General features: G+C 50.3%; 9 protein-coding genes across 9 annotated transcripts, besides 3 other annotated features; 6 read left to right on the top strand and 3 right to left on the bottom strand.

Moving 5' to 3' along the window:
• Positions 1–435: 435 nt before the first annotated feature.
• Positions 436–1,810, bottom strand: NFIA_076470 (glycosyltransferase family 15 protein; the record flags this gene model as incomplete). Its single annotated transcript, XM_001259613.1, has 4 exons — positions 436–500; positions 553–841; positions 901–1,701; positions 1,763–1,810. 4 exons carry the CDS (start codon positions 1,808–1,810, stop codon positions 436–438), a joined length of 1,203 nt encoding a protein of 400 aa, XP_001259614.1.
• Positions 1,811–2,889: 1,079 nt separating this feature from the next.
• NFIA_076460 (deadenylation-dependent mRNA-decapping factor PAT1) lies at positions 2,890–5,558 on the top strand (the record flags this gene model as incomplete). The annotated part of the gene is made up of 3 exons (XM_001259612.1): positions 2,890–3,029; positions 3,121–5,355; positions 5,435–5,558. 3 exons carry the CDS (start codon positions 2,890–2,892, stop codon positions 5,556–5,558), a joined length of 2,499 nt encoding a protein of 832 aa, XP_001259613.1.
• Positions 3,494–3,535: a microsatellite.
• A 1,705-nt stretch (positions 5,559–7,263) lies between the features above and the next one.
• Positions 7,264–8,601, top strand: NFIA_076450 (NAD-dependent epimerase/dehydratase family protein; the record flags this gene model as incomplete). Its single annotated transcript, XM_001259611.1, has 4 exons — positions 7,264–7,292; positions 7,380–7,614; positions 7,682–8,138; positions 8,207–8,601. The coding sequence occupies 4 exons, from the start codon at positions 7,264–7,266 to the stop codon at positions 8,599–8,601; spliced, it is 1,116 nt and encodes a 371-aa protein (XP_001259612.1).
• A 292-nt stretch (positions 8,602–8,893) lies between these two features.
• On the bottom strand, positions 8,894–10,260 carry NFIA_076440 (putative oxidoreductase; the record flags this gene model as incomplete). The annotated part of the gene is made up of 2 exons (XM_001259610.1): positions 8,894–10,024; positions 10,084–10,260. The coding sequence occupies 2 exons, from the start codon at positions 10,258–10,260 to the stop codon at positions 8,894–8,896; spliced, it is 1,308 nt and encodes a 435-aa protein (XP_001259611.1).
• A 238-nt stretch (positions 10,261–10,498) lies between these two features.
• Positions 10,499–11,269, top strand: NFIA_076430 (putative G-patch domain protein; the record flags this gene model as incomplete). Its single annotated transcript, XM_001259609.1, has 1 exon — positions 10,499–11,269. One exon carries the CDS (start codon positions 10,499–10,501, stop codon positions 11,267–11,269), a length of 771 nt encoding a protein of 256 aa, XP_001259610.1.
• Positions 10,615–10,666: a microsatellite.
• Positions 10,632–10,663: a microsatellite.
• A 305-nt stretch (positions 11,270–11,574) lies between the features above and the next one.
• NFIA_076420 (Sec1 family protein) lies at positions 11,575–13,872 on the bottom strand (the record flags this gene model as incomplete). The annotated part of the gene is made up of 5 exons (XM_001259608.1): positions 11,575–12,697; positions 12,770–13,236; positions 13,287–13,489; positions 13,545–13,691; positions 13,752–13,872. 5 exons carry the CDS (start codon positions 13,870–13,872, stop codon positions 11,575–11,577), a joined length of 2,061 nt encoding a protein of 686 aa, XP_001259609.1.
• Positions 13,873–14,650: 778 nt separating this feature from the next.
• On the top strand, positions 14,651–17,114 carry NFIA_076410 (ATP-dependent RNA helicase SUV3; the record flags this gene model as incomplete). The annotated part of the gene is made up of 3 exons (XM_001259607.1): positions 14,651–14,821; positions 14,903–16,011; positions 16,064–17,114. The coding sequence occupies 3 exons, from the start codon at positions 14,651–14,653 to the stop codon at positions 17,112–17,114; spliced, it is 2,331 nt and encodes a 776-aa protein (XP_001259608.1).
• Positions 17,115–17,753: 639 nt separating this feature from the next.
• NFIA_076400 (putative RNA helicase-like splicing factor (HRH1)) lies at positions 17,754–21,446 on the top strand (the record flags this gene model as incomplete). The annotated part of the gene is made up of 1 exon (XM_001259606.1): positions 17,754–21,446. The coding sequence occupies one exon, from the start codon at positions 17,754–17,756 to the stop codon at positions 21,444–21,446; it is 3,693 nt and encodes a 1,230-aa protein (XP_001259607.1).
• A 590-nt stretch (positions 21,447–22,036) lies between these two features.
• On the top strand, positions 22,037–25,622 carry NFIA_076390 (NPA1/URB1 family protein; the record flags this gene model as incomplete). The annotated part of the gene is made up of 5 exons (XM_001259605.1): positions 22,037–22,184; positions 22,250–24,031; positions 24,084–24,883; positions 24,930–25,256; positions 25,305–25,622. 5 exons carry the CDS (start codon positions 22,037–22,039, stop codon positions 25,620–25,622), a joined length of 3,375 nt encoding a protein of 1,124 aa, XP_001259606.1.
• Between the last annotated feature and the right edge of the window lie 330 nt (positions 25,623–25,952).

Here is a 25,952-nt window from a genome sequence, read left to right as displayed (position 1 = left end):
AGTTTGCTAGATGGGCTAATATTTTCTCCCTCTGACATGATATCAGAAAGCCCATAACACAAATGATCATCCTTTTATATCCTCCTATGCTCCATAAAACATATACTAACCCAAACAAGCGCAGTCCATAATCAGAGCAGCGAGTAGGGAGTTCAGTAGTCAAATGTAAGCAAAGCTGAATGGCGCAGAACATGAAGAAGGCCAAGTTGAAGACAGCTATCGGTAATTCGAACTGACGCCAGCGTTCCCGATGACGTTTAAGGACAACCACCGCCAGGTGATAGGTACTCATCATTAAGATGATGGTATCAAATCACAGATGAATTTGAATAGATGATAGGCGGTATGGACGATGCGCACTCGGGAAAGGAAGAGCAACCCAACAATAGAACTCACTATAATGAAGACCAGACAAACTTTACCCAGTACGGCTAGTCAACTCTGTTCTTCAGCCCCCTCTGGCTTCTCCATATCATTGATCTGGAACCACCGGGATGTGCCTGAACATATTGAGGTTAATCCACGTCTCAAGAAGGCGGCAAGTGAACCTACAGGAATATCCCTTCCAATCAAAATTCTCACTAGGATTACAGTGGCATTTCAGGTCCAGCCTCATCTGCTCACTGGTCGGGCAATGTGTGAATGGAACGTGGTAGTATGCAATCTCGTTGAAAAAGTGAATCTCTTCCTTCTTGAGCATGATGCCGGCCGCAATGGAATGAACTGGGGCGTCTCCCCATCGCTCATAGAAGAAGCCGCCGTCGTGGTCAAGAGCATCGAAATAATCAAGATACTGCTTCGATCTCAGCCACTCGAGGCTTCCAATCTCAAAGTTGGACCACTGAGCAAGATGATCAGTCAGCAACAGCAACAGCAGAACTTCTAATGACGGCAACTCACAAAGTGACACTTGTTGTATGTCTTTCCTCCATCATCACTCAAGAAACCCATCGCATTTCCCTCTGCAATATGCTCGGGGTGATTGCCAATGAACTTCTTGACGCTATCCCATAGACTGGGGATAGTGTCGTAATATTCATACAAACTAAGGACGAAACTGTACTTCTTGTTCTGTTCCTTCATAAGCTTGAATGGGTCGAAGCTGATATCGCAGTAAAGCTCAATGCTGGGTTCCACGCGCCAGTAGTACTCGTAGTTCAGCATCAGTGGATGGCGGAAGAAGAAACCGGACTCGTAGCGGCACATGTGGCGGTAGCTCTCGGAGTCACCATAGATGATCTTCTTCTGTCCCATTTCCTCTCGAACCTTCTTGGCCTTGTCTTGATCGATCCAATCTGGGTACGACCAGTGTTCCTTTGGAATTTCACCATAGAATGTTTTTCCAGACACCAGGGATGTGGTGACCTTCTTAAAAGTGTCGTCAAATGGCTTGTCGTTGAGAAAGACCCAGTCATAATGGTAGTTACGGTTGAAGCGATCCTCGACCTGTCGGATAGATTTCGCAATATCCCAGACATCGGAATTGCGAGCCAGCGTGACGAACGTCGCATTTACTCGGCCAACTGGCACAGAATTCGCGCTTCCCGGTGTATCCTTCACCGGCGGTTTTGGTGGCGCGTCATTGTGCGCTTTGTCAGATTGTGAGATGGTATCTTTGTAATTCGCGGGACTCAACTTCGATCCGATATTTTCGGGGATGGGGATGGAACTGCGAGAGATTAAGAAAAATACTGCCAACCCCTGGTCCTGCGTCAGTGGCACTGCGAGAGGGCATAGGGGGGAAATTCCAAGGACGACGAACCACCGCAGCAAAGAGCAAGTAGCGCATATATTTCGGTCCCGAAGACATGATGGATCTCTCACTCTGCTATCGGGCAGCAGACTCCTGGCTGAGAAAAATGTTGACAATCTGAAGGATGATGTTGCCTGCGGAAGCTCGTATAACGGATAGGCGAAGGTGACTTTGATCAACGAGAACGAAACGAGTGACGAGAAAAGAACAGGAAAGGCACGGCCAGAGATACTAAAGAAATTGCGATCAGGCCTAGAGAAGTTGATGAACCGGTCTTTGCGTCCTCAAAACCGACAGATTTGGTGCGACGCCAACGAGGATTAAAGGATTAAAGGATCAAAAGGGGATGTGGAACAATGACATCCACGTTGACTTGGCCTAGAGACCGGGCCAAGCCAGTCTCCAAGTCAGAAATTATCGTGATTGATTAAGATTGAAATCAGTGTGGAATGGGCTATAGGAAATGTTCTGTCTGAAGCGACGCCAGTGGAAGCTATCTAGAAGGTATCCACGAACGCCAGGCCACGCAACGTAATAATGCAACTGCTTGTCAGCCACCCAATTAGGCCCCGCGCGTTTCCTCGAGAAGGACCAGTTTTGCCAACAGGACGGGAAAGAATCGAATTCATGCCGGAGTTGTTACAAGATTAAGATTAGCTTCATCAAGATGGACGAGGCATCTAGACATGTCTTCTTATCTATTCTTTATGGGGCTGGCAGACGTTAGTATGCGACGATCCATTCTGGTTTGGAGATCACATTGGGGCTGAAGTCGACCAAGTTGTGCAATTTTAGACATCATGGAAAGCTGTTGCATTTCAGTTCCAGAAGAAACACTGGCGTATTTGAAAGGTCTAATAATACGTTGCACTTGTGCACACTATTTCCTTCACCTTGTGCCTCAATCCCTTTTCGTTGCATGAAGGAATTCTCTCCGCATTGTATGAAACGTGTCCTGTGGCGGTGTGCTGTGTCGATTCTCTGCCTCAGGCAGTCATTTTGCTAACACTAACCCAATTCGACTAGCGGGTGATATCAGACGGGCACCAAACTAACTTCATCCCACTACGAGAATGCCGTGGTAGATCTTGCCATCCCCTCAGTCTACCCTGTCCCCGTCCAACCTCCAGCCGAAGATGTCGTTCTTCGGCTTCGATACTACCCTACCGAGGGACCGACCTCCTGCAGGGGAAAAAAGGGGGTTCTTCGAAGCTCCTGATCCCTTTGCCGAAGTCGCCCGTGCTGGGGCAGGACGCTTAACCGACGATGATGATGCGTGAGTCGCTTTCGTCTCCTTTGGACTTTGAGTCGCAGCCATATGAGTGAAAAGATAATGCTAACCAGAAGTTGCGTATCGGTGTTTACAGCATCGATTTTGAGGACACTTACGATGGTCTAGGGGATCAGCTGGACGACGATCAAGATGCCTTTAACGAGGACACGTTCGGCGACGTTGGCACAGGCTCGGTCGGCAAGGACTTCGACTTTTTCGGGCAGACAGCACAGGTTGCGGATGCTATCGGTGAGGAGCAAGTTCGTTTCAATCTACAACACCCGGGTGCTCCTAGTGGGAGCTCGGCGAAAGAGATTGCTGCTCAGCCTCCAGCACCTAGCGTCTCAGCAGACAAACCCAAACGTACTGGATATGAGAAATACCAGGACCCGGGATATATCCCTGACTTGCAAGCCAAGTCCAGCGTCTGGGGCTTGCAAAAGAAGCCAGAGCCTGCTCATGAGCCTGTTCACGAGCATGTTCACCAGCATGTTCACCAACATGTTCACGAGCCTGTATCGCAAGCCAAGAAAATGTTAAGCTTGGAGGAGGTCGAAGCTCAGTTACGTAGTCACGGTATTGCTCCGGTCCAGCCCCCGGTCTCTATGCCGATGCCGATGCCCGATCTTTCGCATCTTCAACGGACCCAACAGCTGCCAAACGTTCCCGAAGCCTTTTCACAACTGCCGCCCGAGTTTCTCCAGGCCCAGTTTCCCAAAGATGCACCGCCAGCACATCTTCTGCACCATCCCTCTATAGTGCCAGAGCCATATTCTCTACCACCAAGTGCGCCAAATGTGCCACTGCATCTCCTGCAAAATGCCAATATCCTGCCCCAACATATGGCACCTCCGCAGCGTCAGGCGATCCCCCCACGAGTGCAGCAGCCTCCGCCACAGCATCCGCCACCGCAGGCTATAAAGGGAGCAAATACCGGCCTGCCTTTGATCACCAATCCTCAGCAGCTGATGCAGTTGACGGAGGAACAACGCATGGCATATTTGATGGAGGATGCGAAGCGGGCAAAGCGCAATCACAAGATATTCCTCCTGTCAAAAGGTAATGGGTTGATGACTCCCCAAGACAAGAACTTCATCACGCGGATCCAATTGCAACAGCTTGTGGCGGCCGCAGGTAATGTTGCGGATGCGGACTTGGAGGCTGTCTTAGCGGAGGACTTTTACTACCAGGTTTACAGCCAGATCCGTGGTGCGCCTCGGCAGCATCCGCATCAGCCTCTTGGCCACTTTGCGCAGACCTACCTGCTTCAGACTGGTAACCGCCTTGGTGGCCATGGGCGAAGGAATCTCCAGAGTGCCGACAACCATATGCAAAGGATGCAGCAGCAGGTTCAGCGTGCAGTTGAAGCGGCGAAAGCGAAACCGAAAAACAAGCAGTTGATCATCGAGGGCAGTCTGGGCAAGATCTCTTTCAGCAATGCCAAAGCGCCGAAGCCAATACTCAACATCAAGCGCCCCGAGACGTCAGACGGAGCCAAGGCTGCCAAGAAGCCACCCACGGACCTGAGCCTCAGTGATCGGAAGTCTATCCTGATGAACATTGAAAATGTGTACAGTACCTTGATGGAGATGGAAGACATGGAGCGCACCATGCCCCCTCTGCCTGACGAGAATGATGCTGAAGCCATCCAGAAGCACTTGGAATGGCGCCAGAAGATCCGTTCCTTGAACCAGAAATTGTGGCAAGAACTCAAGGTCATGGAGCCTATTGTTCCTAACACTAACACTCCACATCCATTTATTGCTTTCCTGTCTTATCCCAAGGGCAAGAAGGCTATTCCACGCATTTTCCGTCACATTGACCAAGAACAGCGAGTCACAATCCTCACAATGATCGTTGTCCACCTGGACACCTTGGACGTGGTTCGAAGCGCACAGCCTGTTCCAGGCGAGAGCCAGCCTTCGCTCGCGGTTAGAGAAGCCATTGATCTGTTCTCTCAGGCTGTTATGCCCAGCCTCTTGGGATATGTGAACGAGGCACCGTTCAACATCATTATTGGTCTTCTGGGTCTTGTGATTGCGCAGACTCACGTGCAGCTAGTGGCCAAGACTCGCATCGGCCTGGGAATATTGACTATGTTGCTCAGCCGTGCAGAGATTGTAAAGGAAGCTGGGCAGGCCGCGGAACGTGACTGGCAACAATGGGTTGAGAAATTCAACGTCCTGTTCGACACACTCGAGCCAACCTTTGGCGATATCTTCCCCACCTCGATTAACGCTGGCGACGATATGTATGTCTGGCAGTTTTTGGCAGCGGTTGGCATCGGAGCGAGCCCTGAGCAGCAGCAGCGCTTGGTCATCGCAGTGAAGTGAGTTTTTTTCTCTCAACGCCTTATTGTTTGCCATAAGAGTTGTACGACCTGCCAGACGGATGCTAACATGTTCTAGGGATCGTGTGATGGAAACAGTGACATACAGCAAGACGCTGCCCGCCGATATGGCCAGCCAACGATTAGGAAACGTCAACCTATTTATGCGTGCCATTGGACTTGATGTCGAACTTCTCGGCTAAATCGATACTATATAATGAACGATTGTTTTGCTTTGCCATATTGGTTGCGTGCTACAGAGCGGGAGAAGACTCCACGCAACGCACAGCGCGTCCTGTCTGATTGGCATTCATGCTAATTCCAAATGATGACATTGCCCATTGCATGTTATGGACTTCATTCATGACATTGCAGATGCTGTGTCATAGAGCTTGTCACCCAGAGCGCAGGAGTAGATGACGGCCGAGCAGGGACACGGGTTTCTTGGCTCTACATAGCCCTTACGATTCTTTCTCCTACTTTTACTTCAAGTGGGTGTCGAAAACGCACATTTTTGCAGAGACTTTCCACGCTCATGTATCTTTGCGGCTGGAAAAAGGGACTTACAACTCAATGTACTCTTATTCATGCTCATTTCTCTCCGGAGTGCTGCGTATTGCGCGCCTCCTGGTGCCATATCTTGTCGTCGGCGCTACACAACTTTTAGTTCATGGACACCAGATACTGAATTTCGTAAAAGGGCGACGTTGATGACGTAATACTGCGCTGAACTCCATGCGTTTGCCAGACATGTGTATCATGCATTGTTGTGCTATTTAGGGATCTTCAGACTGAAATTTATGTAGTTGGGAACTTGGCCATCTTAGTGGACAGTGGATTAGGGGGATTTTGCGCATGCATCATCCTTTTAATGGTTCTGGAGATTAGACGCCTGGATTGTCTGCTTAGAATGGTCGAAGCTGCCAAGTTGGTCCACCTTCAAGCGGAACTGGACCCGCTTCCAATCCAGTTCCGAAGTTCATTATCCAACAGACAACAGCTGGCAACCTACGAACAGTGACACCGGTTGCCTGGTTGGTAGACTCAATATTTAAGCCAGTTGTCACAACGGATTTCTCTCGGACAGTCCGCGAACTCAGCGGCGACTGTAAGCAACATGCCGAATTGCTTGGCTGCTCTCCCCGAAAAACCCTTCTTGCAGGCTTGCAAGCCAAGACGGTTACAGATACTCTGTATCTAGGGTCCAGTTTGCAGCTAACATCCCGAAGGTGGGCGATAATGAGCCGAATGGATTCCTAGAGGCTTGGCCGAATGCAAGCCGTTGATCGAATTCGGTTGGCAGTGGTCAATTGGTGACTCTTGCATATGTTTGCTGTGCAGGAGGCATCTGCATCCTGCCCGGTTGGCGGACTGTCATACGTATACACGCACCAGTAGAGTTAATTAGAGAGCCGATCGTACCATCGTGGCGCTGCGTACCTCTCTAGTCGGGTTTGACTGTGCCGCCGGACTTTGTCGATCAAGTATCGAATGAAAATCATTCGGAGATGATACTTATGCGCAACATGGCATACTCCGTACAAACTCAGGCACTGTCAGACCCAGAGAATAGTCTAACGGATGAAGAAAAGAATGAATAAATGGCAGTAATAGATAGCGACTACCACGTAACGGATAAGAAAAAGAGACAGAGGCTGTCAGCGTAGTGGTTCAGCGATAATCTTGGTTTGGGAGAGTGCCCCTTCGCAATCCGCAGTTCCCCCCACCAAGATAATAAGCTGGTCCTCCCCTTAAATCTCCAGCTGCCCCTCCCCCGTCGGGCTTCCCCTGCTTCTTTCTGCTCTTCTGCTTTCTTTTAATTCATCCCATCTCATTATTTCTGCGACTGTCATCTTTTGTAGTTTGTTTATTCTTATCCCGGTCAATTGAATCTCTGTCGTCGTCATAATGCCTGCTGGTTCAGTCCTTGTTACGGGGTAAGTAACAGCCAAGATAGCTCACCTTGTCCCCCCACTATCGACAAGTCCAGATTGCTGACTCCGTACCTTTGCGTCTATCCACAGTGGCACTGGCTACATTGGCTCCTTCACCACTCTCGCTTTGCTCGAGGCTGGCTACAAGGTCGTCGTTACCGACAACCTGTACAACTCCTCCGTAGAAGCTCTGAATCGGATCGAGTTGATCTGCGGCAAGAAGGCCGAGTTCGTTCAGCTGGATGTCACCGATGAGGCTGGCTTCGACAGGGTCTTCGAGGCCCACCCCGACATTGACAGTGTCATTCACTTTGCTGCTCTGAAGGTATATCTTCTGTTTCTTTCTGAGTGTGTATTGCGATCAATTGCTCACGCATGGTCGTCTGTTTCAGGCCGTTGGCGAGTCCGGCGAAAGACCGTTGGACTACTACACGGTCAACGTCTACGGCACTCTCTGCCTGCTTCGCTCCATGGTCCGCCACAATGTCACCAACATTGTCTTCTCCAGCTCTGCCACCGTCTACGGTGATGCTACCCGCTTCCCCAACATGATCCCCATCCCCGAGGAGTGCCCTCTGGGCCCCACCAACCCCTACGGAAACACCAAGTTCGCCGTTGAGACCGCCATCACCGACGTGATCAACGCTCAGCGCAACAATGCGACCAAGGCTGGCAAGGCGGCTGAGGCCGAGAAGTGGAACGCTGCCCTCCTTCGCTACTTCAACCCCGCTGGTGCTCACCCCAGTGGCATCATGGGTGAGGACCCTCAGGGTGTCCCCTACAACCTTCTCCCTCTTCTTGCTCAGGTTGCTACCGGCAAGCGTGAGAAGCTGCTCGTTTTTGGTGACGGTATGTGTTCACACAATTTCGACATCAAGGCAGTGAAGGACTAGTGGACTATGCTAACGCAAGCTTAGACTATGCCTCTCACGACGGAACCGCTATCCGTGACTACATCCACATTCTCGATCTCGCCGACGGCCACCTGAAGGCCCTCAACTACCTGCGTGCCAACAACCCCGGCGTCCGCGCCTGGAACTTGGGTACCGGCAAGGGCAGCACCGTCTATGAGATGATCCGCGCCTTCTCCGCTGCCGTTGGCCGCGACCTTCCTTATGAGGTTGCCCCCCGTCGCGCTGGTGACGTTCTCAACCTCACCTCCAACCCTACTCGCGCCAACAAGGAGCTTGGCTGGAAGGCCCAGCGTACCCTCGAGCAGGCCTGCGAGGACCTCTGGCGCTGGACCAAGAACAACCCCCAGGGCTACCGTCAACAGCCCCCCGCCGAGCTGCTGGAACAGCTCAAGAAGTAAATAAATCATTGCGAAAGAAAATAAGGGTCTAAAAGGTTCTCTGCGAGCGAGAAAGACTGGAAAAGTGCACGAGCGCATTGGCTTAGACTTATGAGGTATTGTAGACTGAAAGAGACGAATTTCCTTTTCTTGGTGGCATCTATATTATATCCCTTCGATTTAGGTGCATATTGCAGAAATAATTGGATGTGTTCCCTTAATCTTTCTTTTTGATACTCCCGTACACATGCAAAAGCCGGGATTGCAAGGTAACCCTATACAAATTGCTTTAACTGAGGGGTTTCAATATAATCTATTGATTTGCTTTACGGCTCCTTCTGGATCCAGAGGTCTGCTCCTTTGCGACACCGGCTCCCGACGTTGACGAGCCCTTCGTATTTTCCTGCTTTGCGTTCTTGTCCTTGTCCGTGACCTTCTCCTTCGCCTTAGTCTGAGCACGCTTGAGTGCACCCTCCTTCTCCTTCGCTTCAATTTGCTTCTCGCTAAATTCCCACAGTTTCTTCGCGAGCTCCTCATCTTTGACATCCTTTCGGGAGTAATCGACCTCCCGACATTCCTTCACCATCCACCCGCCGGCGCCACGGCCATACCGCGCCTCCATGGCCGCATACAAGATGCTCTGCGCACCTTGCTGAGGAGACTTGAGGACAAGCCACCACAGTGGCCAGGTGAGGAGGTAGATAAGCAGACCCCAGAGTGAGCCACGCGTCAGCCAGCGACGGGTTCCCGGAGTTCGACTGAGGCCCGGGTCAACGACGATAACGCGGGTACCGTTTGGATGTTTGTCGGGACGTTGATATGAGTTGAAGTGTTTCTGGAAGGAGTTTGCGAAGATCATCAGAGCGAGTTTGCTCAGGCCGAATAGGCTGGCTTCCTTCTCCGTGGATGCCTTCTTCTGTGGCTTTCCGTTCTTCTTCACCGCTATTGGCCCTGCCGGCTTAGAACCGCTGGTCGCTGCCTCTAATTGCTTCATGTCGAGTTTCGCGCCAATATAGCTCGAGCATGTGGTGAAAATGACCCGCACGTCTCGGTGAGCGGGCTGCGCTTTGAGCGCCGGGCTCAGAATGCTCAGCAGGTGGAAGTTACCCAGGTAATTGACCTGCCACTCCTCATTCAAGCCATCTGCTGTCAGTTGTCCCCGGCTGGAGGCAGGCAAGGCGGCGCTAGCGCACAAGATGACCATGTCGAGACGTCGGGGGGGATAGTTGTCGATCCACTTGGTCGCAAAGGTCCGGATGGAATGTAAGGAGGAGAGGTCGACTTGTTCGGCGAAGATGAGTTGGTTGCCTGTTGACTTGCGCAGGTCTTCGATGTAATCGATCAGGAAGATGTCAGAGGGGGAGTGGTGGGTGAGGAGGATGATCTGGGCGCCGCGTAATGCAAGCTCATGGGCGACGCTGGCGCCAATGCCTGATGTCCCTCCCTAGAGCATTGTATCAGTTAGAATACTGGATGGAAGGGAAGCGATCATGGTAAATTCACAGTTATCATGATAATTTTCGAGTGCATCACCCGCTCTGAGCCATTCCGAGCTCCTCCAAAGTAGTACTTGAGGGCAGCGACGAGCAGCACCCATGGCGCAATCTTGAGCACTGTGTAGGCATATGGAATCGAGTCTATACCCTCCCTGATCCCCTGAACAATAATGGGGATGGGCATTGTGTAACCCGGTAGAAAATGAGCGAATGGAAAATAAAAACCAACAAAATGAAGGAGTGAAAGAGTGAACAGGCTCAGGAATGCAATCCCGCTGAAACACTAAAAACAGCAGCCGGAGCTGCGTCAGAAGTCAGATAGCGGCCGATCTCCCGCCACCACCGCCAACATCTCAGATTACCAACGTTTTCCCCTCACGAGTCACAGCACCATTTCAATGACACCAACCTCCTGACATAGTATGTCCCACAACGACGATGAGGATTACTTTCTTCCCCTGGAAGACCAGCGCATCTTCGGCGCCGGAATCCGTCGCAAGCGCGTGCAGTTCGTCCGCTCCTCAGAACATGAACTTAACACTACGACCACAACAACCACAACCACCACCACAACCCCATCCACAACCTCCGGCTTAAGTCCCGCCGACAAATACCTTTCAATCGTCCTACCAAAAGAAAAACCACCCACCCGAACAACTGATCCCGCCACGCGCAACGAAACAGCTTCCGCGCCGCCCTCGCCCGAAGCCGTACCCGCTCCGGTCCAACGGTGCGAGGTATGCAATCTCCCGCTTGACGGGTCGACAGCAGGTACGGATGAGAAAGGGTTTGCTCGGCCACACGAAGCATCGCTCGCGCATCAGCTGTGTCTATCTCACTCGCATCCACCGTCTCATCTCGACCGCACGCGTCACGGACTCCGGTATTTGTCCGCTTATGGCTGGGATCCGGATAGTAGACTGGGTCTTGGGGCTCCTGGGCGTGAGGGAATCAGGGAACCCCTCAAGGGGAGATTGAAGGTTGATACTGTGGGGCTGGGAGCTGAGGTTGAGCCGAGTGCGAAGGGGAAGAAGAGGGTTGCTGCTGCTGCTGCTGCTCCGTCCAAGGTGCAGAGGTTGAATGCGAAGCAGGTACGAAAGGGCCATTTTGATGCGAAGAGGAGAGGGGAGAAGTTGCGGGAGATGTTCTATCAGAATGATGATGTGCAACGGTACCTGAGTGGAGGTGCATAGGTTGGTTTGGGATATTTGATAGAACGGGGGTTCGTGCTTTTTTTTTTTTTTTTTTTATGCGGATAGAATCTGATTTCTACTATGTGATACCCGATTGATGATTAGAATTAGCGCAGATAGTACATTACACGGCTGCTTACTTTGGAAAGCATTATCATACAAGACAGCTGAAGACGAAGATCAAGGTATGTTCATTCAGCGCCAGAAACACAGTATGAGATGGTATCACAGCAGCGCTAAATGGGATGGAAAGGAGAATGGCAATCGCAGTTATCAGGTCTTTCAGGAAAAGCTCCTGAGAAACACTACCGGAAGAAGTGCAATCTCTTCTTTTCCTTCTCTTTCTTTTCCTTATGAGGCTTGGAGCTGGCTGACGGCGTTCCGCTGGGGGCCTTCTGCGCGTTTGGTCCCAGTGACATGGCATGCATAGCGGCTGTAGGCACTGGAGGGTTGAGGTTGGGAGGTGGTGCTTTCTTGGCTGCAGGCTGTTGTTGCACCGGTGCAGGCGGAGGAGGATCTTTCTCAAACAGATGAGCAGGCGCTGTGGGTTTGGGCCGTTCTGCAGGAATGTCTAGGCGTCTTCGGTCTGCACTCAGATCGCTGACTTGCCGTAAGAACAAGCTTGGCGTTAGCATGTGGGATGTGGCCAAGTATACGTCTTTCCCAAACAACTGCGATGCTTCATAGCAGGCGCGCGACTCCCCATATGTAGCTCCGCCAGCCATAAACAAAATGATTCGTTGCCGTGGCTGCTCGGCAGAACCGCGGGTCCTCGCCCACGTTGGTTTGGCGCTTCGCAGAGACGCTTGCGCCAGAGCATCCTGCTGTGCCATGCCATCTGCTGTGGTATGAGGTCGGGTGAAGGGGAACAGTGCAGGATCCAATGTGCCCCGAACCTGTTCTTCTAGCAGCAACTTGACATTCAGCTCATATCGAGAAAGGCTGGCTTCGTCCATCTCGGTGGCAGCCGGAGCTTTCCTGGGGAATAACGGTTGAACAGGTTGCTTTTCGTCCTTCAGTGGCTTCTCCACCCTGATTCCAAGTAGATCAAGATTGGAAATAACTTCTCCGTCCTGCGGTGTTAGTTGGGCGTGTGCGATGAGCTTCCGGATGTCGCCTGCCAAGATACCTCCCCTATACATGATGTAGAGGAGCAAGAGTCTCAGTCTGTCCGGGCGCACAACCGCATCGTCATCGAGGAGCTGAACAAGCTGTGCAGCCAGGTTCTTTGCTTTCTTATAGTTTTCGTCTAGACCAGTCGCAAGGCATTGCTCAACTGAACTGACTTCCAAGAGCTTATGGTCTTGAAAGAATTTCATGCACTCTTCTGCCATATTAAGATGAAGTGTGTATGCATCTCGACCTTTCTGGAACTCCGTTAAGCCCGCGAGCATGTCCTTGATCGTGTTCACGTTGGCTTTGTCATTACTATAGTATGAGGTCAGCAACAGGCCAATTCCTCCAGCTCATAACTCAGGAAGAAATTCAGACGTCACTTACTCTTCCGCAAACTGAGGATGGGCCTCCCTAAATTTCGCAAAGTCTCGACCCAGCTTCTCCAGCACATCTTTCATGTGCTGATGCCGATATTCAACCCAAACATTGTCCTCTTCATTGATCTCCATGTCCTTTTTCTCCCCGCCGCCACTGCCAGTGTTGATAACAGTGGTGTAGGTGACCTTATCCCCGTCTTTGATGGGTAGCAAATCATGCACCATTGATTGGTAGGTAAATTCGTGGATGAGGGGGGCAACCATATCCATGGAGCGGTCTGCCAGCAAAAGAACACCGCGAGGTCTCGGCGAAGGAGGAGGAAAGTCTCTCTGAGATTGAGCGAACTGGTCCAATTCGTTCTGAATGAATCGAGCGAGGTGGGAACACAAGACGCTGGCTTCGTGGGTAGGGGTTCTAGGCCGGTAGTATCGGATTATCGGGTACTCTCCTAAACTCACACACAGTGATACAACCTCAACAAAAGTCAGTGTAGTGCTCACAAAGATTCAAGATGCCGAGTCACCTTCTGCGCCAGATTTTGCAAGTGTTCTCGAATCAGGTGATTGCAGCCAGGGTGGAACAGAACGGGAAAGCTCCAAGGATCTCGGAAGGTGACCAGACGCGATTCTCTTGGAAAGAAGTCTATGTTCATGACCCGGAAATCGGCGATCTGCTCGCGCGCCATCTGAGACCTGTCCAGCCTGGCGCGCTGCTGTGGATCGAGGACTGCAGACAATGTCAGATTACACTGTCGAGTCTCCGATCAGAACAAATGACTGACCTGACGTCCAGACCAACCATGCTCGCCTGTATCTTTTCCGTTCAAAATCGGCCATTAGGCAGTCGACGATATGTGTTTGAGGTGACAGGATGTACAGCGCATCCATGTCGGGATTGGGTGGTCGCCTATGCTCGATCTGCTCGACATCTTGAGGAAAGGACTATTAGCCGATGCGAATTCGAGTTGAAGCGCCGTGTATAGGCTTACTGGTGACATTGAGGTTGAGAATATCGTCATCATTGGTCGCGTTGTATAACAACTTCCTGCTAGTCTCGTCCACAACCAAGACTTTCCACTGTAAGCGGCAACCGTCAGCTCCGTCATACATTCTAGTATACTGTGGAGAGGGGCTAATCGCACTTCATTGCCTCCGGCATGGCGGATTGTGTTAAGGATAACTGGAATAGCAAACAGTCAGTAACAGAAAGACACGTACTTGACCTTAATGACATAGATTATGTGGTACTGACCATCGCGCTGGATGTTGATAATTGAAGAGCTCATCCTGGCTGGCTGGCAGCCTTAGCTGTGCACTGGGGCTGGCGGTTGCCGGCTCTAGGCGTAGTAATTGCAGCTTGCTGCGACAATCTGGATTGTCAGGAGGGAATTGAAACAAGTGACAATCACACGAGGAACAATAGAAGCCAAAGTCAAATGAATTAATCAAAAGCGAAGCCTATCTTTCTGAAACGTATCAGTTGACTTCAGGAACCCCCTCAGTGTCCCCACTATCCGTCATCGCTCTAAAGCGGCAAGCTTGGAATTGCTGGTGTGAAACCCGCGGTGGATCGCCGATGCGGTGTGGCGGTGGGTTCTTGCGACTGGAGTTTTGGACAGTATCAAATTATTATCTTCTTCTCGATAAGCCCATCCGATAAAAAAAGATGTCGTTACAAATATTCTCATAGTTTGCTTGTGATCAGTGCTACCATACCCTTGTCTCATAACCCATTGAAGATATTTTGCCTACTGTTCTTCCAATCCAACTCCTATATGTACGATCCGCGACGATTCAGGTGCGACGCTACCTAGCTTCTCAGCAAGTCCCTGAACTTTGATTTCGAACAACTTCTGTCGCCTCTAATATCTTTCGAGCGGCTCAAGGAATGCAGTCATGGACCAGCAAAGGCAGCCGCTGCCTTTTCTGTGCCTTGCGGCCTGTATTTCGTCCCGTGCAGCGATCCTTCTCGACGAGCCCCATCTTGGAGAAGGCAAGAAAGTCTCAGAAAGCTAAGCAAGAAAAAGCCGAGGCAGTAGAGAAATCTCTAAAGAAAAGCGTAACAGATCCTAACATATACCTTCATTTGTACTCTTTCATTTGTTGACAAAGGTTGCTGATTCGTTTGTTTGCCGTACAGTCTTCGAAGAAGAGGTCACTGGCCCGTAGACCTCTGAGTCAACCCTTTGTCATTCGCGACTTCGCCTCCATCGTCGAGACCGAGCTAGGAGAATACAAACAGAGCTTAAAAGAGTCATCCGATCCAGCCTTGGCAGGATGGGAAAGATTCGAGCGCTATGTACTGAATGCCTGCAAGCTGGAAGACCGGTCGGGCCAGAAAGCTTTTGGCCCTCTACGCCATGTCAAAACCACACTTCAGAAAGCCTATCTCAGCTCCGGTATCTCGGGTCTGAGGAGTGAGCTGAGGTATCTTATGCACGCCGAAGAGATTACTGAAAAGTATTCTGCTCCCCGTCTGGAACAGCAAAAGAAGATTGCGGATTTGCGCTATCCGGCAGAATGGTACCCTCAAGCCCGAGCGCTGCAACGGACAATCCACCTGCATGTTGGCCCGACGAATTCTGGGAAGACTTATCATGCGTTACAACGGCTTCAAGCTTCCAAAAGTGGCTTCTACGCTGGGCCGCTTAGACTCCTTGCGCAAGAGGTGTATCATCGATTTCAAGCGAGCGGGATCCCCTGTAGCCTTGTGACCGGGGATGATGTTAAAATACCGGAAGGGCAAACTCCGACCATTGTCAGCAACACAGTTGAAATGGTCAATCTAGGACAGCCGTATGACGTTGGAGTCATCGATGAGATTCAGATGCTCGCAGACCCTAAACGTGGCTGGGCGTGGACTCGTGCTGTCCTTGGTGCGCGGGCCAAGGAACTTCACCTTTGTGGCGAAACAAGAGTCGTGCCCTTGGTTCGAGAGCTTGCCGCTCTCACAGGTGACAGACTCGAGATCCATCGGTACAAACGATTAAACCCACTCAAAGTCATGGATCAGAGTATTCGAGGCGATTTGAAGAATCTTCAGAAAGGAGATTGCCTAGTTGCTTTCTCCCGCGTCGGAATCCACGCACTGAAAGCAGATATTGAGAAAGTTACAGGCAGAAGGGCGGCGATTGTGTACGGGAGCTTGCCAGCAGAGATTCGTACGCAGCAGGCCAAACTCTTCAATGACCCCGACAACGATTACGATTTCCTGGTTGCGAGTGATGCTATTGGCATGGGGCTCAACTTGTAAGCAATGATTTGCACACTATTGTATTGGACTTTGCTAACCACGATACAGGAGTATCAAGCGCATTATCTTCGAGACCTTAGTTAAAAGGGTCCCGGGGGGATTAGTGAGGCTGTCGGTTCCCGAGATCAAGCAAATTGGAGGTCGGGCTGGCCGTTATCGCCCGGCTGCGCAGCAAGACAAGAAAGATAACAACGACGCTGACTCGAATATTGGCTTGGTGACAGCCCTAGAAGAAGTCGATTTGCCGTATATTCGCGAGGCAATGGACACTGAACCACCACCGCTTACCGCTGCCGGCATTTTCCCTCCCGATCCTGTGTTCCAAAAGTTTTCCGCCTATTTCCCGCGGGATGTTCCTTTTGAGTACCTTATCAAGCGCCTGCTGGAAGTCTGTGAAGTCAATCCTCTGTTTTTCCTGTGTGACCCTCGCGGTCAACTCGACAATGCGGAAGTTATAGACAGTGTGGTTGGCCTGCCTATAGAAGATCAAGTGACTTTTATGGCTGCGCCCATGTACACCCGGGACAGAAAATCACGCAGCGTTGCTTGCGCATTCGCCGAATGTGTTGCAGAGCATTCAGGTGGCGGACTGCTCGATATCCCTGACTTGAATCTGGAAATCCTCGAGGAACCGGTGTCTGGAAACAAGGACTATCTGCATGAGCTAGAAGGACTACACAGATCGGTCATCTTATATTCTTGGTTAAGCTACCGATTTGGGGGTATATTCACGGATCGCACCCTCGCAGCTCATGTCAAGGAGATGGTGGAAGAGAGAATGGTCAGGGCGCTTACTGAATTCTCTGCCAACAAGAAGCTGAGGAAAGATGCATCACTGCGCCGACAGATTGCTTTGCAGAAACAGATCGCAGAGCAGAAACGGGTCCTTGCTGAAGCAAACATTGAAGGATTCGAAGACGGAGTGGACGGAGAACGTGTCCCAGTTGATGTCTCTGCGGAGGATGGTTCTCTGGAGCAAGAGGGTCAAGAGAGTTATGATCCATTTGGAGACGGCCAGGAAGGGGACACAATTCCTGTTGATGTATCTGCTGAAGATAGTCCTCTAGAGAGAGCAGCCCCTGCTGCGCGTGGGGTTTGAAGGACCCATTCATCATTCATAGGTAGGCACACTCAGGCGACTTCGGTCGCTGCGGTTGACCTACATGGCATATGCGGAAGCATGTACGACAAGCTTGAAGTCTCAACTATACACTAGATTTAATGTACATTATCATTTTTATATAGAGCCCAAATATGAGTCGCTGCTCCGCCGTTCATGATCCTAGTGATACATATATTTCTAAAAGACGACTAGAACTTTCCGTAGTTGCATTCAAATATCTTGAAAAGCAGCGGGTGCATTGCAATAATTTCGATCTGTACACTGTCCCATATGTTTAGGTCTCTTACGCACATGCATAGGGGGTTACGAAAGTAGGATGTAAACAGAATCTCAAGTGGTATTGTGGTTCTCGACCAGTTGGTTGCCAATAATTCGCTGTGGCTTATCTTATCGGTGGCGAGAACTCCGAACACGCCACAACGATTTTCCGCGACGGTGAGCTTGCTCCAATCTTTAAATTGTCGCAGAGGACATCAAGAAGGCAGCTTTGTTGCCAGAGGGTGTTTGGCGCTCTCTTGCACGTGAGACGCTATCAATATTATATCTTGTTCATTCAATATTTCTTTTCACGAGTTCAGATTTCGCGTTTGGTGATTTCGCTCTCCATTGCAGGTTATGGACGACCTCGAGTCACTGGAGCTCTTTTCGCTCGTTTCGCGAATTACGAGTGAGCTCCAGAATCACTTAGGCGTCAGTGACAAGACACTCGCTGAGTTTGTGATCGATCAGCATCTATCATGTGGTTCGTTCGACGAGTTCAAGGGGAAGTTGGAGGCGATGGGTGCGGAGTTCCCGCAGAGTTTGATGGAGAGTATCGATCGCCTGGTTCTTACGATGCACCCAAAATACAAGTCGAAGAAAGCAAATGCGACACAGGAGAAGACGGAGGCGGATGGGGATATGGATGTCCTTGATGCTCTGGAGAAGAAGGCCCGGGTGTTCAAGGGGCTTGCTGTTCCTGACAAGCAACCACAATGGGATGAAGACGACCACATTCGAAGCCAGGATGTCGATGAGCATGACGCGAAGGCTGGAGCTATGGACGACACGTTTGCAATGCTAGAAGGACTAGCAGGAAAGGCTCGGGAAGATAAGGGTCGGTCGACACGAGAGGAGCGGACGAGCAGGAAGCGAAGCAGAAGCCCGGATTACGATGACTATGGTCGGGGCCGTAGGCACGAAGCCAAATACCGTTCACGGTCGCGATCGCGCAGCCCTGACTACAGTAAAAGACATGACGCGGTGGACGAATTTGGTCGGTCAACGAGCAAATACGGTGTCAGGGACGACACGTATCGTAACGGGCGCAGCGAGCGACGGAGGCGCCGTGATCGGGACGAAGATGACGACTATTTCCGCAAGCCTCCTCCAGTCGAATTGGACGATCAGCCCATCCTCTACAAGGTTTATGACGGGCGTGTAACTGGAGTCAAAGACTTTGGTGCCTTTGTGAATCTCTTGGGGGTAAAGGGCAAAGTCGACGGTTTGGTACACGTTTCTGCAATGCAGGAAGGGGCACGGGTTAATCATCCCTCTGACTTGGTGTCCAGGGGACAGCCGGTCAAGGTCAAAGTCATCAGTATACAGGGTTCGCGCATTGGTCTCTCTATGAAGGAAGTGGACCAAGTTACTGGCCTTGATCTCGTCCCTCAGAAGCGTCTCGCATCGGGTGCCAACATGGAGCGCCTCGAAGGTGTTTCGGGCAAGGACAGATACGGAAATTTGAGTTCAGAAGTGCCAGTCATAGAGGATTCAAATGGGAAGCCGATGAGAAATCGGAAACGATTGACGTCTCCTGAAAGATGGGAAATTAAACAACTCATTGCATCCGGTGCTGTTTCTGCAGCCGACTATCCTGATCTTGACGAAGAGTACCATGCCACGTTGACCGGAGAGGGTACATTCGAGGAAGAAGAAGATATTGATATTGAGGTTCGAGACGAAGAACCTCCCTTCCTGGCTGGCCAGACGAAGATGTCCCTGGAGCTTTCTCCCATCAGAGTCGTCAAGGCCCCCGACGGCTCTCTTAACCGCGCTGCAATGGCAGGTACCAACTTGGCCAAGGAACGGAGAGAACTGCGTCAGCAAGAGGCTCAAGATAAGGCTGCAGAACAAGCGGCCGAGGTTGACCTCAGCGCACAATGGCAAGATCCTATGGCTGCGCCAGACCAGCGGAAATTCGCAGCTGATCTACGGAGCGCTCAATCTAAGCCTGACGATGCGGTGCCCGAGTGGAAAAGAGTCACTATGGGCAAGAATCAGTCCTTTGGCAAGAGAACGAATATGTCAATTAAGCAGCAGCGGGAGAGTCTCCCAGTTTTCAAGTTCCGTCAACAGCTACTCGACGCTGTTCGCGATAACCAATTGTTGATTGTTGTCGGAGACACTGGGTCAGGAAAAACAACTCAAGTGACACAGTACCTGGCGGAGGCTGGGTACGCGAACAACGGCATGATTGGATGCACACAACCGCGACGTGTGGCGGCCATGTCTGTCGCCAAACGTGTGGCGGAGGAAGTCGGCTGCAGGCTGGGTGCAGAGGTCGGGTACACGATTCGTTTCGAAGACTGCACGAGTCCGGAAACGAAGATCAAGTACATGACCGACGGAATGCTCCAAAGAGAGGTCTTACTCGATCCTGATCTGAAGAGATACTCTGTGATCATGTTGGACGAAGCCCACGAACGGACGATCGCCACTGACGTTCTTTTCGGGCTACTGAAGAAGACGATCAAAAGACGGCCCGACCTCAGACTCATCGTTACTTCAGCCACTCTGGATGCCGAAAAGTTCTCCGAATACTTCAACAAGTGTCCGATTTTCTCGATTCCCGGTCGTACCTACCCCGTCGAGATCATGTATTCGAAAGAGCCCGAGCCTGATTACTTGGATGCGGCTCTCATCACTGTCATGCAGATTCATTTGACAGAACCAGCTGGAGATATTCTTCTGTTTTTGACGGGACAGGAGGAGATTGACACCGCGTGTGAGATTTTGTATGAACGAATGAAAGCCTTAGGCAAGGGTGTCCCTGAGTTGATCATTCTTCCGGTCTATTCTGCCCTTCCTAGTGAGATGCAGAGCAGAATCTTTGAACCAGCACCTCCCGGCGGAAGGAAAGTGGTCATTGCGACAAACATTGCCGAAACATCTATTACGATCGATAATATTTATTATGTCATTGATCCGGGCTTCGTGAAGCAGAATGCCTACGATCCCAAACTTGGTATGGATTCTCTTGTGGTCACCCCGATTTCTCAGGCGCAAGCCAAACAACGAGCTGGCCGTGCGGGAAGAACTGGTCCAGGAAAGTGTTACCGTTTGTACACTGAAGCGGCTTATCAATCGGAAATGCTTCCAACGACAATCCCTGAAATCCAACGTCAAAACCTGTCGCATACTATTCTTATGCTCAAGGCAATGGGTATCAATGACTTGCTACACTTCGACTTCATGGACCCGCCGCCGACAAATACCATGCTTACAGCTTTGGAGGAGCTTTATGCGCTTTCGGCTCTGGATGACGAAGGTCTTTTGACCAGGCTGGGTCGTAAGATGGCCGACTTCCCTATGGAGCCGGCTCTCGCCAAGGTTCTTATTGCGTCTGTAGACATGGGATGCTCAGAAGAAATGCTGAGTATTGTTGCTATGCTCTCGATTCAGTCAGTTTTCTATCGACCGAAAGAGAAGCAGCAACAAGCAGACCAAAAGAAGGCCAAATTCCACGATCCACATGGTGATCATTTGACACTGCTCAATGTCTACAACGGCTGGAAAAACTCCAAATTCAATAATGCGTGGTGTTATGAGAACTTCATTCAGGCACGCCAAATACGCCGCGCACAAGATGTACGCCAGCAACTATTGGGCATCATGGAGCGATATCACCATAAGATCGTCTCATGCGGTAGGGACACGAAGAAAGTGCGGCAGGCGTTGTGTACTGGATTCTTCCGAAATGCAGCCCGGAAAGATCCTCAAGAGGGCTACAAGACTTTGGTTGAAGGAACACCGGTGTACATGCATCCCAGCTCGGCTCTGTTCGGCAAGCCGGCCGAGCATGTTATCTACCATACCCTGGTGCTTACCACGAAGGAATACATGCACTGCACTACCGCCATTGAGCCAAAATGGTTGGTCGAGGCAGCACCCACCTTCTTTAAGGTTGCGCCCACTGATCGCCTTTCGAAGCGCAAGAAGGCGGAGCGTATCCAACCCTTGCACAACCGCTTTGCAGGAGAGGATGATTGGCGTCTTTCTGCACAACGCCGCCAGGGAAGGGGTGGTGGAGGAGGTACTTGGGGTTAAAAGTCCCATGTTTCTATACACTGCGGTTGGATATATGTCATTTTACTATCAAGAATACCCCGTTCAATTGTACTTTTGTTGCATCATTGCTGCTTGTTCCTACAAAATGGGCATAGCATTCCATAGACGTACCTCCACGAATGAATTAAGATTTCAGAGTCAGACATATCAACATCGTAGCTTGAGGTCCTCTACGGAGTACGCAAAGTAAACCATCCATTTGTTGTTCTGGGAAATGAGAGAGCGGCAAAGAATTGTATACACACCGCCTTCCGTTTATGTAAAAAAATTTCCACTCCGTGAAGCATTTTAAAATCTGGAAGTTGCTGTTGTCTGCCGCCAATGAATAATAACAACGAGGTTCCTCTGTTCTCCATGCATCCAAGTCATTCCATCTACTCAAGATACGGGATGGCTCGTCCTTCTGGTCAGAAATAAGTTGGTGTGAAATCATCCCGGACTTTGATCACGATTCCGCAGCCGCCACCTTAACAACCAATCAGACGCCGCAAAACTCTGATAAAGATTGCTTCGAATCTTCGATTTTATTTCTTCATTACTGCGAAGACTGGCAAAACAGTATATGAAAAATGTCGCACGTTGACCATCAGTCTCCCCGGTCAAAGAGAAGAAAGATCGATCATGGAGATGAGACGGAAAATGTTGCGCCGATAACTTCTCATACGCAGCTTCGTTCCCTCCTGGCTTTTCAACAGAACGTTGCTGAATCCAAGCATGGTAAGTACTCAGGAACGCAGTTACTTGCTTTTAATTGTAGATATGGGTACTTACAAGAAGCACAGGCATCAGACAATTCAAGGACTTTCTCACATCCATCGGTCAGACCGAGAAGGAGGGTGAAAAGGCTAAGAAGTTTCGAATTCTAAAGGCCTATTGTGATACGCAAATCTCTCGTAATGGGGCCGGAGATGAGGCCATCTGCTTTCCTGACCTTATTCAAACATGGAGCTTTGCGGACAGCAGCAATAATGAGTCCCTGTTGACCGTTGTCCCGTCCGTGCTGGCTATTTTTCTCAAAACGATTTCCACTCAACTAGATCTTCGAGACTTCGGCTTGGCCTTGTGCAAGCATCTGATGCACAAAGATCAGCTGAGACTCTTTAATCGTGGTCTAACTGCACTTAAGACCAAGGAACATCTGATCTCGCCATGTCTTCGTCTTCTTACGGAGATTGTCAGTTTCGACGGCGGTGCGGTCGCCCGACATGTCTACATGGCACGGTACATCACATTCAAACGCCTCGATGTCTTTTTGACACCGAATAAGGCCCAACTAGAGGAGGCCGACGAATCTCACAAATCTACATTGCGAAGAAATGCGCAAAAATATGTTCTTGCAAATCTCAGAGTTCAACACGTGAATGCGAAGACCGATTTAGTCGAGCAACACAAGGTGATCAAAGCATTTCTGGAGTTTGTTAGGAAGGATCCACGAGATGTTGTTCTGGAAATCATCAAATCTATCGACAGGGATATCATTCAGGATACCGCTCTTCCGCGAAGCGCAAAAACAAAGTTCTTCAGTCGATGGGACCTCGAGCGACTTGTAACGCTGTACGGCTACGACCGCGAATCCGAGGAGCCAAACCCGGCTGGAATCTCCATTGCAGATGAGGTTCACAAAATCCTTATGAATATTTGTACAGATCCTGCTTTGGGCGTCTTGCTACCAGAAACAGGCTGGTACCCAAATGGAACTGACCCCGAGACCTTACCGACTGAGGACGACTCTTCCATTGAAATGGGATTGGACTCCGCTGTGTACGTGGATAAGTACAAGGGATCAGTGCCTGTCCGCAACAGCACTCTGTCTTATCTCATTCAAGCACTTCGTCCGGATATGGACCGCCTGCAGATCGAGTTATTGGTTGCCATCTTTAAGAAAGCGCCGGAACTTGTCGCCGATTACTTCACGAAGAAGACAATGTTCATTTCTGATCCAAAACCCACGTCCTCCTGGATGGCCGAGTCAGCTCTTCTCTTTTCAATTGTCAGCCTTCCAATTCCGCCAAATTGTGGTTGGAATGACAAGCTCCCTGCTATGCCGCCGCCTGTTTCGGTTGCCATCGAGAACATTCTTCCCCGTCCGCTTACCCGGAAGATCATGACTCGCTGCTTGAACCTCAACGCGGAGATTGTTACACTGTTCGCTGTTCGAATCTTGACAATCGCATTCAATAAGCTACGGGCTGCTTTGAAGATATTCAACGCCGACCACGGATCTAGCCAGCCATTTTGGACGCAAGCTGCGGGAAAACTAGTTGCAGAGTTTTGTCGTCGATGCCCGGTGGTCAAAGATGTTGTAACCTTGTTCAGAAGAACGAGCAAAGAGGACTTGCAGCAACAGGAGGCCGTTAGTGAGCTTCTGGCTTGCTACTACGAAATCGTCCCTGATGCAGCTTTTGACGAGAACTTTGACGTTTCCCTTGTTCTGGTTGATATTTTGGAACGGTTAGAGAGTTCCAATCTACAAGCAGAGGATGGCGAGTCACTTCTGAGTCAACTGCAAAACGTTCTTAAAATCGCACAGTTGTCGGCTTCCATGCGATGGTGGCAACAACCAGGTAAGCAGCCGCGGCAACCTCATTTCGAAGGTCCTACACTAACAGCACCCAGGATCTATGCAATATTCAGCCTTTACATCAATTCTCAAAGTGCTTATCAAAACCTCGGACAAAGAATCCTCTAAGGAAATTGAGAATCTGTTGACAACGGTTCTGAAAGAGAACTCGATCATCCCCAGTTCCCCAGCCTTCTCATCTCTCCGGTCTAGCTTCGATGCTACCGAGTCCGAAAGCATCGGTTATCAATTGGCCTTTTTCGATAATTGCGCTTGCAGAATTGCGAAGAAGCCAGTCCATTACGATGATTTACTCGCATCTCTGACTGAAGGCGAGAATCAACCGACTAGCCTTATCGTTGCTGCTATCACCGAACAATGGCCATTTGTTGCCAAGAATGGGAATGCAGCCGCAGAACTTGCTGTATGCACGTGGATTGCTAGGGTGTTCGGTAAATTGAAGCAGGCAGGAGACGACCCAAAGACTCTGAAGGCCGCTCGAGATAGCGTTTCACAAACAATCGTGAGCAAGCAACTTAAGTCAACGCTTAAGAAAGCCCTGAAAGACACTGATGAGACTACCGGTAAAGATGGCAGGTCTCAGGATGGAGTAAGTCGCTCGGAGCCCAATGGTCAGAAAGACAAAGCGGCGCAGGTGGATTTGAGAGAGATCTTTGGCACTCTGCCGACTGAAAGCAAAACTCATAATGAGCTCCACAAATGGGAGAAGGAGGAGCTCGAAATCGCGGTGGAACAGGGTCGCATCTCTGATTTGATGCTGTGCTTGTGTTCGGAACATGAGGAAATCCGGAGACAAGCATTTGCCAACCTGCATCGATTCATGGCGAAGCTTAGGGTATGTTTCTCACACAAATAATGAGGAATGACTAACAAGATCTCAGGAGTCCAAATATGCGGAATGGCGATCAGTGTACATCCTTACTGGCGAGCTGCTCGAAACCGTGAGACTGACGGGATTCGAAACTCCCGTACCGTGGATAGTCGGGGAATGTGCTACCTGCTGTCTCTCCGTGCTCACAAACCCAATGCACAAACTTTATGGCAAGGTCAATAAGTTCCTCCAGAAGGCACCATCTTGGGAGGTTGGAAAGATCCCGTCGTATTGGATTGACAAGATTTTGTTACATGAACCTGAGTTGGACGATGGTTACTTTGAGGAAACTAGTTGGCTACTGGATCTGCTTATCAAGGGCCTTCGCACTGAGAGGGTAAGCGGACTTCTCTTGTAAGCATGATACCGAGACTGACTCCTACAGGATATGGACATCTACCGTCGCGCAAATGTGTTCGAGCGTGTGCTCTCCTTCTATGACTCACCTAGTGTTGGGGTCTCTGCCAAAAGGAAGATTTTGCATCTCCTGTACCGGTCGACACAGGTCGGGGGCAGTACAACCTTAGTTACCAGGGCAGGCGTTGTCAGCTGGATTCAAACCCAGCTCCCGGTAGTGAATGCTAAAGAGGCTGCTACCTTTGCAGCCATGGCCGACAGCTTGCGTCTAACAGCGGACCAGGACCGAGTCACGAAATGGAGTGAAGGGGCAGTGGCTCAGGTTATTGAACATATTGCTGGATAGGTGTTCTTGGGTATTTTCTCAGGGGTACTTTATTGATCCCTCAGTTGCATCCCCTTGGGATTGTCTCGCAGGCTGTCTCGTTCAGCCTCGAATTGACGGGGTCCTCTGGTGTATTGTGAGCGATGCCATATGCTCATTTCTAGAAACAAACCGTTCATCATTCACTATTCCTGCATGTATATGTAGACACCTTACAATAATTATGCAGTTCTCCTGCTTGGCATAGTTTCGGCTTGATAATGTCTCGCTCGCATACTAGGCTGTACATCATGTGGTAAGATGGTTAAGTATCTTTTAAATAGCAAGTATAATAACTGAAAACCAGTCGAC

This window comes from Aspergillus fischeri, genomic scaffold (genome assembly GCF_000149645.3).
Source record: "Aspergillus fischeri NRRL 181 1099437636264 genomic scaffold, whole genome shotgun sequence".
Taxonomy (NCBI): Eukaryota; Fungi; Ascomycota; class Eurotiomycetes; order Eurotiales; family Aspergillaceae; genus Aspergillus; species Aspergillus fischeri.
The sequence above is the reverse complement of the archived record's forward strand: the minus strand, read 5'-3'. Positions and strand labels throughout refer to the sequence as shown.